General features: G+C 44.1%; 1 protein-coding gene across 1 annotated transcript in view; it reads right to left on the bottom strand.

Annotated features, from left to right (window-relative positions):
• LOC103363021 (nck-associated protein 5) overlaps window positions 1-12,713 on the bottom strand; it is a 149,505-nt gene that overhangs the window by 54,803 nt on the left and 81,989 nt on the right. The window contains exon 5 of the mRNA XM_008289596.1: window positions 7,450-7,583. Within this exon, the coding sequence (XP_008287818.1) occupies window positions 7,450-7,583 (134 nt within the window). The remainder of the gene's footprint in view (window positions 1-7,449; window positions 7,584-12,713) is intronic.

Below are 12,713 nucleotides of genomic sequence, written 5' to 3'. Positions count from 1 at the left end.
GAGACAGAGGTACAGACTGAGGAAGACATCCCAGTGGGAAACCTCAGCCGTGATGACAGCATGGAGTCCATTACTTACACAAGGAGCTTCGAGTTCTCCCAAACAGAGGGCCACTTGGGAATTGGGGAGGGGGTCAAGATGGATGTCGGGTAAAACTTAGTCAAGCCAATTTGTACGTTGAACTGAAACAAGTTGTCGATTAAGTTGTTGGTCGATTGACAGAAAGCGCGCCGGCAACTTTTTTCATACTTGATTAGTGTTTAAAGTCATTTTTAAGCAAAAGTAAAAATTGAAAATGCGTGAATTAAGTGTTTTCTTAGTCAGTGATGATAGTAAATTGAGTAAATTCTGAACTTCTTCTGAAATATTACACCCCAAATGTTGCATAAACCTGCAGAGAAAATAGCTAGTACTATATTTCAGGATTGGAACACAACTGAGAATCGATAACACGCCTCGATTGGATTCCTGTCCAAAAATATAAATGCATTCTTTTAAATAACAAAATAGCCATGAAGATGTCTTGCATTGCGCTTTCATCTTTACTTAGCCAGTTAAACGCACACTTCTCTCGTGATCTTAGTCATGCCGTTGGAACTGCTCACACTTGTCAGGCGAGACCTTCACCAGCAACATCGCTCGATTGGGGCTATTCAGAAAGCTCTATTCATATGAGGTCTGGTGATTGCGAAAGAATGTTTGAAATATGGTTGTTCGATGCCGTGAGCGGCTCCAACGAAAATCCATTCACCTCAGTTGTACTACAGTGGCAGAGGTGGGCGAAGTGATCCTTCAAAGAATTAGATTACGGAAAAAAAAAAAAGCGATAGAGTATAAGAGCAGCTCTGTATATGTGTCAGCTGCCAGACAACCAAATCTATACTGCAGCCATGAGGTCAGTTTGAATTACATGCTTTCTGGCTTTAGGCTACAATCTGTGAGCAGCGGCTTCACGAGCCAGAGAGAGAGAGAAAAAAAAAAACAGGAGCGCTCGCATGATGTGAGCATGGATGCCCTACATCCGCAGAAGCTTGTAATCTGACCTCTTTCAACAGCCTATAAACATCATAACCAGCATGTTTAATCCAAGGCGGAAGTTTGCTGAGGGTGGAGTGGGCAAGTGTTTGTGATCGTCTGACACAATTACAAGCAAGTAAAAAAGGTCGCACTTTGGCAGACGGAGCCGGCGTCCTGCTCGGTGAATGAGCGTGTTCTCTTCAAAGGAAAATACTGGCAGATTGATAGCAAAGCCCTCTTACGGGCTGGTAATTTAGTGCAAGTGATAGAGTAGAATAACCTAAATTAAGTTCAATCAAGCATAATTCCCTGTTCAAATTTGGAAGTTAAAGAGGAGAGGCTGAAATGGACCAATAAATCCTTTAAATATGAGGTGCTCCCAAAATAGTCCAGACACCTATTATCTATTTAACAGCCCTCGTCCCCATTGGGCAGGAGTAAGGAAGTAACTTCAAAAGGCTGACCCCCCCCCCCTTCATCCTGTTAATGACCCCAGATGTGTCGTCTTGAACAGGGACCCGATTCATCTGGCTAAATCCTGCAGCCGCGGGTTGGAGGGGGGCTTGCTTCAAATGCGCCAAATTAAAACACTTGGACCAGGCGTGGCTGGATGCTTGGATGATTAGAAGAGAGGGCATTGATCTGCAAACAGAGTGCAATCACTCAGCTCCCTCTCTGAGTGTATTAGCCTTCGCCGGTCCAGCTGTGCGGCCCAATGCGGCGGTAATGAGAGTAGCACATGAATGCATAGAGAGCGCGGCTCGGAAACTTTACTCTGCGGACGGCGGAGGGATCTCAGCCCGAGCGTGACTGTCTAAACAACATGTCCAGACTTGAAAAGCGCTGCCATTCCTGCCTGTTTACATCATCGGGGCCCGTGATACTGAATATGCATGCGTGCACACATGTTCTCACACACTGAGTAATGCGGAGAAACAATACGCTGGCGAGCTGTAAATCTGCAGGCACCCGTCATCGTCTGCTGTTGTTGTTAGTCTAGCAGTAAGTCTCCCATATCCTGCCACGAAGAGGGCCCTTCAAGACGGTAATGATTCAAAGTCAAGTGGACCGGGTCGGCTGTAAACGCCGCGGTTTTGCCGATGAGCGCACATGTGTTCGGAGTGACAATGAGTCTTATCCGGGCGGCGCAGCAGAATGAAGTCGAGGGGAATTTATTTTTCAAACTGGTTTACCTTGAATGCCTTACACGGAGCGAAACAGAAAAACACATCGGACCTGAGCTCCTAGAACCAAGGTGTGAGTGTAGATTTGAGAGCAACAAAGGGGGCCTCTCCTTTCCCCTTTCTGGTGTCTAATCTCCACAGCAGGCGCAGGAATGACTACAATGAAGTCTTTAAGAGGATAAGCTCGGAAAGCAAAACAAAACTCAGCGAAGGGAAACCAAACAAATTGCCGACAAAAGACTGAAAAAGTTTGGCCCCCGTTCGTGGATAAAAATTAAACCGCGGTTCTGGTCGTTACCTGAAAATTGCCTCCCTCATCTTCAGGCCAGACGCCGGGCCCCATGTAGCCCAAATGCTCTCGTCTGCTCCATCCTGTCTGGTAGCGCTGGACGGGGAGGGGACGAGGCCTCAGAGTGTCCTTGCAGCATCCAAAAGCACTCGATGGATTGTATTTCTGTCTCTACAATTCATCTAGTCTCACTAATTTTATGCTCTCATCTACTGAAGGACAAGATTTTAAGTGCTGGTGCTCCTCATCATCTTGTCCTCCCCCCCATGTCCTGGTGGCTTTTTAAACGTCTCGCCCATGTGGAGCTGTGCGGCGTCCAGGGTGGGCCGAGGAGGCTGCTGAGTCGTGGGCTGGAGTCTCCAACTAATCTGCTGGAGTTTAATGACAGCAGGCCTTGCTAGTGGTGGTGGTGAAGCCTTGTAGAGGGGGGGTTGACCCAAGTCAGGAGGGGCTGGGCATGTGACCCACACCGGGATAAGAGCCCAACAGGCTAGGGGGGGGGGGATGTGTGGATGTGTGTGTACACCTACGTCTGGAGTAGCCAGTCACTTGAGGAATTTCTGATCTGAGCCGTGAAAACATGAGCAAATTGAGCTTTTTTTTTTTTGCGTGTGTGGGTGAAGGTAGAAAAAGAAAAGCTGGTCGTTCCAGTTCTGGCAATTCTAGAAAGTGTTACCCCTGCCAAAAAAAAAAAAAAAGCACTACAGGGGCATACAGACGAAAAAACGCAAACAAAGGCTGTAAGAAGCTGAGATTCCCTGGAGTTTGTCTGGCTGCAGGGGTGACCGTCTGATCTCTGCTGTTTGTTGTGGATACGGCTGTTTGTTTCATACGTGTCCTTTTTTTTGTGTGTGTGTGTGTGATACTGCAGCTCTAACAAGCAGCTCATTACGTTTGTCTCATATCATCACAGAGCAACTCCGTCTCCCGGTGTAGTACATCATAAAAGCAGCAGCAGCAGCAACAACAACAAAAAGGGAAATTTAGTTAAATCTGACTATTTTTGGCATCCGTTTTAAAAGACTGTTTGATATCTTTGCTGGAAACATTTGATCTGGTGCGGCCCCCCGTTTCATCGTCATCATCATTCTGAGCACAACCTCAATTAATTAGCAATACGCAAATCAATTGTTGCCTGAGGTCAAACAGATCCCGGTCTGTTTAAAAGATTGGATGTCCACCTAACATGATTTGCGAGCGTTATCTCGCAAGACACATTGATGAACTGAGGTTTCTATTCCCCTAATGCACAACAAATAACAGGGAGCGGAATCAATGGAAAGATGGACGCGGGTTTCGGCCGAGACGCGACTCGCTGCAGCGGCGCATGTCTTTGCACGTGGGGGGGGTGTGTATCCATAAGCCAATAACCGAAACAGCAGAGCAAGCAGGAGATGCAAGTGGGGCAAAGGTTCACGGGAAGACACCGCTTGGTGGCCGAGTTATCTTTATTCTTTTTTTTTCTTCCTGGCTTGTAAGTCGCTAATTAAAGTGACCACACTGATGTCCCATCTGCCACCGGGGCCCAGCGCCACAGATTATTGGCTGCCATATAAGCACGCTAATCCACTGAAGGACCAGGTACCCGTAAACACAGTCCGCGCGCAGAGAGCTGCTCATTCACATTCAGATAAGCGCCGAGCATCGCTTAAACAAAGATTAAGACTTTGACAGTGAGACTGAAATCCTGTTAGCTTGTTAGCGTGGAGGTAGTGGTGGTGGGATATCTTTGTAACCTGTGGAAGGGGAGAAAAAAAAAGAACCTCCCTCGGGAGAAAAAAAGCATCACCAGCGCACGGAAATTACAGCAATCCAGCATGATGACAATGAGCGACGCCGCTGGAATGAAAACAGCTGAGCGCGCTGGCGAGGTTGAGCGAACACCCCCACTTTGATAAGCCTCCTTTTTTTTTTTAATGGAATCTTTGTCTATATTGCCGAGCAACAGTCCCGACACAGTAACCTGTCGGACGCCCAATGAGACCCATCCATCTGGGGGCGACCACTGCCACGGCGACAAATGCATCCGTCTCCGCGGGGACCTGCGCAGGACCCAATCAGGGATGGGTTTTTATATATTTCCCTCCTAATAGAATTGTTCTCTTCAACAACTCTCCAATGGCGGTATCTTCTAATTCACTTCTACACTGACCCCCCCGACACCCTTTTGAAGTCTAACTTGAGGAGGGAGTGCACTAGATCCCCGCAAATATTATCACATTTTGTTGGCAACCTGTGCAGCGAGCGCAGCGAGTCTCCGCACGGGTCAGGCGGTGAGATACATCAACCGTAACCTTCATGGAAGATGTGGACAGGTGCAGCCGGCTAATATGAAATTGGTTCAGACAGGTTTACGCCGGATTTCATTATGATTTATACACCTCTGAGTGAACAGAAGAGTCTTCCTACATCCACTGGAAACTGTTTTCTTCTTCTGTGCCATCCAAAACAAAAAAATTAACTGACAACGTGATTATCCCCCTTCAAAAACCGCAGCTAAAGAAGCCCTGAGCGAGGCGTTTAGCCGGCGTGGTTAAAGCTCTCAAGTGTAAACCGTACCACTGTGCTGCAGGGCGTTGCTTTTATAAAAGCGATGTAAGGAGGCTGAACGTAAGTGAGCAACACCGTCGAGCGTAATTCAGAGGCATCAATGGAACATTTTAAATATGTGATAAATCTTCGGAATGGCTCTTAAATATTTTACCCTTCCCCTGGCGGCGACTCTGCCCTCGTCTGCACTATAACACTGGGACCATTAAAATGTACAGGATTTTCTCCACCAACTTAATGAGAAGATAAGAAGTCAATGTGAAATCCTCTGCACTTCTTCTTTTTTTTCCCTCCCCTCCCTCTTCTTCTTTTTTTTGCATAAGTAAAGCACTGAATGCCTATCGCCTAATTATGGCATCAACTCAGCTCCAACTCTTGATTTGCTTTCCCTCTCTGTCACACTCCAGCAAGCTGCGCAGTGGAGGACAAACTCATGAAATAGAGGTTAGTGAAGTTAAGACAAGAGCATTGTTCGAGCACTTCACGCCTTATAAGTTCTCTGTTTTTTTTCCAAAGCAAAAGTAATGTATCGGCCCCCTTTTTTTTGTGCTGATGACAAGGTCAAGTGACCAAGAGAAATGTCACTGAAGTACTCAAGCAAAAATGGCAAGAACGAAATAAAAACCAAAGAAAAAAGCTGGAAACCAATATCGATTTTGGAGGTTATAAAGACAGCGCTGATTGCAGGAAATTGCAGGCAAAAAAAAATAAAAAATCAATCGACTGCTCGAGGTTGCTGCACATACCAGTATATACGCTTAAATATCATTTCTGTGATTGTTTGTTGCCAATTTGAAACAAAATGTACAAGTTGTTTTATCGGATCTATTTTGGTGTCTTCGGATTGTACTGCAGAAGTCCACTACTTGAGTGGAGCTGAAGTATATGTAAGTATAAAACACAAAAATGCATGTTTTTCAAGATTTTAATCAGTCACATGTGGCCTTTCTATAGATAGTGTCGCTTATTTACACTATTTATGTTACAAAAGTGGCAACCGTCCACATGTTTGTTGCTCCGTAAATAAAAAAAAAAAAAAGGTAATGTTCTAGCAGCTGGGGGACCAAAAAAAGCACAAGAAAATAACAGCAAAAAATTGTAAAAATAGATACGTTTTCCATAATTATAATATATTTTATAACCTTAATTTTACTTGAAATCATGTTTGTTTTTCTTCCCATGGATTTTTAATATTTAATGAAAGATATTTGCAAAAATAAATTTAAAAAAATTCCAATAATAAACTTTGAATTATTATTATTACTATATTATTATTCTTATTATTCTTATTATTAACAATAACAACAACAATAATGATAATAAATAAAAAATATTTTAAAAAAGGACACATTTGGGAAATTACAATACATTTGTGCATGTAGTTAAAACTTAAAAAAAAAAATTAAATATGCAGTTATAGGTTTTTTTTAAATGCTATTTCACATTGGACGTGTAAATATTTCCGTGCACTTGAGAAATTCAGCAGAACTTCACGTTTTTCTTACAGTGTACTACTACCATAGAGCTGTTGTACGTTGTACAAATAGTAAAGACGACAGAATAGTGTGAAGTGCAGCTTTTGCTTTCAGACAAAAGTGCATTTTGGAGCCACAACGACTGCAACCGAGGGTCGGAAAATCCAAGGCACTCCGAGTCTAAAGCCATATTAATAAAAGAAAAACTTTCAACTGGAAACCTTCATCAGACTTTAAAGTCATATTTGTCATTTCTGAGCGATATACTCTAAATAAAGCTGATTTAAATTCCCACCATGGCTGTCGCGCGACTCAAAAGAGACACATTAATTACCGCTCTTTGTGACGCGGATGCTTTTAAAAAAGCAAAGCGCTGCATAAAGAAATGTGAAGGAGTCTAAATAAAGCAAAACGCTAAATGATTGAGCGCATTTCTACAGCGGTTACAAATTCTCGCAGATGGCTTGTCGTGGAGTACCTTGATTGTCTTCACTTTGGTGTCAGGAGAAGGGCAGGGAACATGTGAGGGCACTTCTTTAAAAACCTCTCAGGAGAGATTCTCTTACCGCCGTGCTGATACACCCATTAATTTCCTATACTCGCTAATAGCTGCTAGATGCGGTAATAACATCAAATAATTGGAAACATTTACAGATATTGCGTGGGGACTGGGGAGACTTGGACTCTGAACCTCAGCTTTTATAAGGTTTTGTGACTACAGCTGTTAGATAAACAGAAGTTCTTTGAGAAATGACACATAAGGTAACAGGAAATTAATATACTCGAGCAAAAATATATCACATTTGTTTCTATTTTCTAGACCTCCTACTCAGGATTACAGAGTCGAAACTTAGCGGCTACTTTCTTTAATCTGGTGGGAAAATGGCACACCTCTATATTATCAAACCCTCTGTTGGTTTTCAGGCCCGGTTACCTGGAGAATTGCTGCTGCAGCGAAACCATCTGCGCCCGTCCCAGCTCGGACTCCTCGGTCACTTCCCGGAGACGCTTCTCGCTCTCCAGTCGCAGGCGTCGCTCTTCCTCTAGCTCGTGGATCAGCTTTTCTCGCTGTGGGGAAAAACAGAAATAGAAGAAGGGCGGTTAACTCTCAGCAGCCTAAAGGCTAAAAAGGTCATCCCCGAGTCGTATGCCATATTTACGGCCCCCCGGGTGTAAGTCTCTGAATCCCTGACAGCTCCAAGGTTGCCGTTTACGCTTGACCTCCGACCCCCTTCTTGGTGAAAGGGTAAGTGATCGGCAAAACATCTGTGAAGCTGGGATGAGAGTTTCAAAGTTTTTTTTTTAAAGAAACACATCCAAGGCCTGTCATTTTTAAAATGCCTTGTGTGTGAGAGACAAAAAGAAAATAAGGGCATGATGACATTTAGGCTGCCAGATGGGCATCGCTTCCACTAGTTTGTTGTTACTTTGAAACGTCCGTAATGAACCTCGCCTTCCTTCTGTCTCCAAGACAGAAAGTTCACAGTAAATGTCAGGTAAGATCTCTGAGCCCGGTCTGCTACGCTTCAATCTTGCTGTTCATTTGCAGGGTGGGGAAATCCGATGAACTGCGTGTTTATCGCCAGCCTCGGTTCAAACTACTGTTCTTCTGGCAACTTTGCAAAAAGCAACCACTGATCGAATTCAGAAGCTAGACTCAGCATCGCCATCATGGAGGTAAAGCCGAGTCATCCTTACCCTGAATCCTTCACCCCCCTTCCTCAATACTTTTCGCTCCATTTTAGAGAAATTAATGGATTTCTTTCCTCCGGCTGAGGCTTTGTTTGGTGCGAGCTAACCCTATCTCCCCCCATGAGAAACTTTACCACGGTGTGTAAGGTCTCCACAGATCACGCAGCCGGCTCTTATCTCTTGTTTTCCACCAGAGACCGTTTTAAAATGAAAGCTCTTCTTTTAATTGGATTCTTCGCTTTCTTATTCCTCAGCCGTTCGATCCCAAAAGAGGGAACCTTCCTCGCCTCGAACCCCACTTCAAAGACCGCGGGGCCCGGTGCCGGAACGCTCCCGAATTGTACGATTGCCATCACAAGTGAGCCTCTTTTGGGTTTTGACGAAATTGTAGAGGAGCTTTGAGCCACTGCGACGGACGGACAACTAAGCAGCAACTAAGTGAGGACCATTCTCTTAGTCGGCTCTTTTTTAAGTTTAAATCACCAAACATCTATCAAAAAATCTGAACAAACACAAGATTGTCTTTAGTTGTGAGTTTACGTATTTGTAACTTCGGACCTAGCGCTAAAAATGTGAGAGTTTCACATGTTTTCAAACACCCTTAACGAAAAACCCCATATCTACGAAGGCACTGCAAGGGTTAAATAATCCACAAAATATCTCACACAGTCATTAAATTTGGTGAGGACGCAGCCAAAATTGTTTCCAGCAGATCTAAATGATTAAATGGCTGAAGCAGAAGCCAAATATTTAATTAGTGGTTCTTGAAAACGAATTAAAAAAGTGCAACATTCTCAAACAAGGGAGGTGTTGTGGCGCCAGGAACTTCCTGTCAGCGCGTATAGATGGATGTAATCATGTTTCCTGCTAAAAATAGAGTCTTTGGTTGACATTTCAGTCGAATTCGACGCATGACAAATGTATATATGTCAACCAAAGATCGCAGAATGAAATATGATTCCATCCACACACCCCTGGGACCCCCTCACCACCACTCTCGTTTGAAAGTTTTGCACTTTTTTTCATTTTCAAAAGCCAATAATTAAAAACTTGGCTTCCGCTGGAGCTATTCAATCGCTTGCTGGAAACTATTTTGTCTGTTTTCTTGCCAAATATTATGGTCGTGGGAGTCATATTTCTGGAGACAGTAGATTCTGAAAATGCTTTTTTTTAAAAAAATCTTTAGAGGGTAGAAAACTCACAAATTCCCAGGTGTCAAAACATGTGAAACTCTCGAAATTCAGCCAAAAAATATCTTGCAGAACTTTTGGGTTGCATATTTGCTGAATTCTGTCAGACAAACAAATTAAAGATGAGCTTTCAAATGAAGTATCGAAGCACTGTTGTGTTATTATGATCACAATAATCAAATTCAGATAACGATCTCGTCAGTGCTTCATCATCTGCCTGAGGGATGAGCGAATCCATGTCACACGGCCTGTCGAGAGATTTCACTCCAGCAGACAGACATAATATCCCTTTTCTCAGTCTGAACCCCGTCTGAAAGTCCTCTTCTCCATCCCAAGCAGGGTCTATCATCACTCCGACTCTAGAGGTTGCCTCCTCACACACCAGCATTATGGGGACATCTAGTGGTGCAAAATAATACCAAACTACCGGCCGGGCTTTGTGGTCAGGTCAAAAAAAAATCGACTCCTTTCCTTGGTATTTAGAAGAAACATCCTCAAAAATGGGGTTATGCTTAGCCTATCATCAACATGTTCACTTGTGATTTAAAGCTGCAGCAGTAAAAACCAAATTGCAAAGAAAAATGTCAAAACAACTGGAAAGTACGGCCGTAAATTACCGAACGGCTTCGAAAATTGCCACTTCTGCTCCGACCGTACTGTCTTGAACGCGACCAATAAACAGCCGTATTTCACTGCGTTGTTACTTGGCAGAAATTCTGTCACAAAAGCAGTTTTTAACTGGTCTGCGAGAGCGAATATTAAACCCAAGTCACCATTAAAACCAGTTCTGGTCTTCGCTGTGGTCATAAATTCATGGCTACTATGCGGAGCGGCTCTTTGCGCAACGGGGAGGCTCCCCCTGTCAGGAGTAATGGCGGCAGTAAATCCAGTCATACAGAGGCATAAAGTAGTACATCCCCCTGCCAAGAGCTGGACCTATATATCTGGACAAAACCCAACCGACTTTCTGGCTTCTTTCTTTAGGGGAAAATGGGTCACATGCAGAATATTTTGTTTTCTTTTGCATGTTGCGAGTACAATATGGCAAAATGCAAAGAAATATGTTTTAATAAAAAACCCAAACTTCAGCCTCCAGCATCGAGCACTTTAGCTGAATTTTACCTCAATGCAAATAAGCACAAAGGCCTTTTTATTTGCACCAGCGCATGCATTAAAGTGTATTGTTCCCCAAGTTTGGCCTGGATTTTCACACACACACACACAAAAAAAAAACAGCACAGTAGCTTTGGTCCTGATTTTTTGTTGCCCGCATGGTCCAACGAGCGCCCCAGGCATAAACCACCGACCACTATGTGTCTGCTGACAGCGTTGCCAACAACCTCAATAACAACACAGGATTTATAGTCTACATTGTAGTAAAAGCCCTCTATTGCTTTTGTTCAATATATAATTTCTGCAATTTAACGAGGCCGTTAAATCAAACATTACCATATCTTTATGCAGCCAGAAATCCCCTGCAATACATTAGCTTTTTCTTACTTGAAATGTTTATTGTCTACAGCAACTTTTTTTTTTTCTGCGGCGAGGAGTAATTGAAAGCATATTCTTTGACACGCCTGCTCACAAAGACGCCTTTAAGAAATGCCCTGGGAAGATATCTTAGATGGGATGAAACAAACAAACAAAAAAAAAAACACGCTTGGCAACTTTCTGTGAGAACATTTGTTTTCTTAATCCAACCACTTCAGAGGAGATAATCCTCCAAATTCGACTTGTCTTGGGTGACTTGTGCAGCCGGGTTTGTCCTGTAGAGGGCAACATGTTCCTGGAATAAAACCCGCCGCCGCCGGAGCTATCAAACAATACAGTGGTTTGAAAAAGCAATGTCAAATGGAATAGAGCAAGTAATCTATAAAATGGCCCAGGCAGGGTTTTATACCGGCCTACTGAGCCATATATCTGAAAGCAGCCTGGATTGGGTGTTTTCGGGATTAAATGTGACCTCTGTTGCAGTCAAGGCTGGTTTCATTTCCTGGTTGATAAAACATGTACCCATCCAGATATGACCGAATATATCACCAAGCTTCTTCTTCCTTGAGATTGAATGGAGACGGTATTGATTCCACTACACTAAATGTACTGAAATAAATAAAAATAATAAAAGAAACATCCAATTTATGTGTTGTGTAACATGCACAGGGACGCAGCACTGAAATTGTATTAGTGGCAGAGGAGCCCGGAGTGAAGCTTGCCTCGGTAATTGGACGGCATTAGATGGTAATAGTATTCATCCGAGCTGAATTACTAGAAGACTCGAACCCCCCTGATACCCTCCAAGATGCACCAAGGACTCTAAATTAATTAGAGACCTCTGCCTCCGCTTGTTTGTGCCTGTCTGCCATAAAAAAGAAAGGCCGGTGTTATCAGGTTAAGTGCATGTGTGCAGCGCGTCTGATTCGGCGGGATGTCCATCTGCGACTGTATATGTGCTCGTGCAGGGGTTTGGGGTACAGTTCGGGGGGCTCAATAATCTCTTCATTACACAGAAAACACACCCCCCTCCCCTCGGTTGGAGCTCTTTGCCTAATCAAAGGGCCCGGCAGCGGATCCGTGGCTCGCTGCTAAAGCAAACATCAGGGACACAATGCACGGCGCAGGTTCTGCTTCATTCATAAATAAAACATGCTACGAGGGCTGTTTGTGCGGCGGGGCTGCATTCAAATGAAAGTGTAACACGAGGAGGATTTGGCCTTCTCTCAAAACGCTGCAATGCCAGGTCGGACTCGGTGAAGACGAATCAAGCGTTTTCACAAAAGTGGGTAAGATGCTGGCATTTGTGCTGGGAAGATAAAGTGCATTTAAATGAAATGTCAATCAAAGGAGCTTCATTCATGACAATAATTATCATTGTGTGGCACCTCACAAAGAGAAATATTCACAGGAACATATGTGAGCTGAGGTGGAGTCTAAACAGTGTTTTATTCACTAGAAAAATCAGTGTGCTGCGTCCCCCAGGGCTCCATCAATTCAATTATCATGGAGAGCCACTCCGTTAGAGAGTCGCACTTCTCCCTCAGACAGCCACGGGCGCTGTAGCAAATAATACACACACCCCAGGAATATGCTAAATAATATGAGTGGCCCATTTATCATTGCCAAGGGAGCCCCCCCCCCCTCATAACACCCACGCAATGCGAGTCACTCACACACACACATACAGAGAGCGGTGTGGAGATGCGATTTGGACCTGGCTGTCAGCGCTCGTCAGCCGGGTGAATGTGCCGAGCGCTGGGGGAGACCCCATCTCGGCCCCGGCCCCTGTCCCCGCCTGATAAGGCCAATCTGCAGAGACAGC

The sequence above is a fragment of the Stegastes partitus genome, unplaced genomic scaffold (assembly GCF_000690725.1).
Source record: "Stegastes partitus isolate 25-593 unplaced genomic scaffold, Stegastes_partitus-1.0.2 Scaffold624, whole genome shotgun sequence".
NCBI classification, from domain to species: Eukaryota; Metazoa; Chordata; class Actinopteri; family Pomacentridae; genus Stegastes; species Stegastes partitus.
The sequence above is the reverse complement of the archived record's forward strand: the minus strand, read 5'-3'. Positions and strand labels throughout refer to the sequence as shown.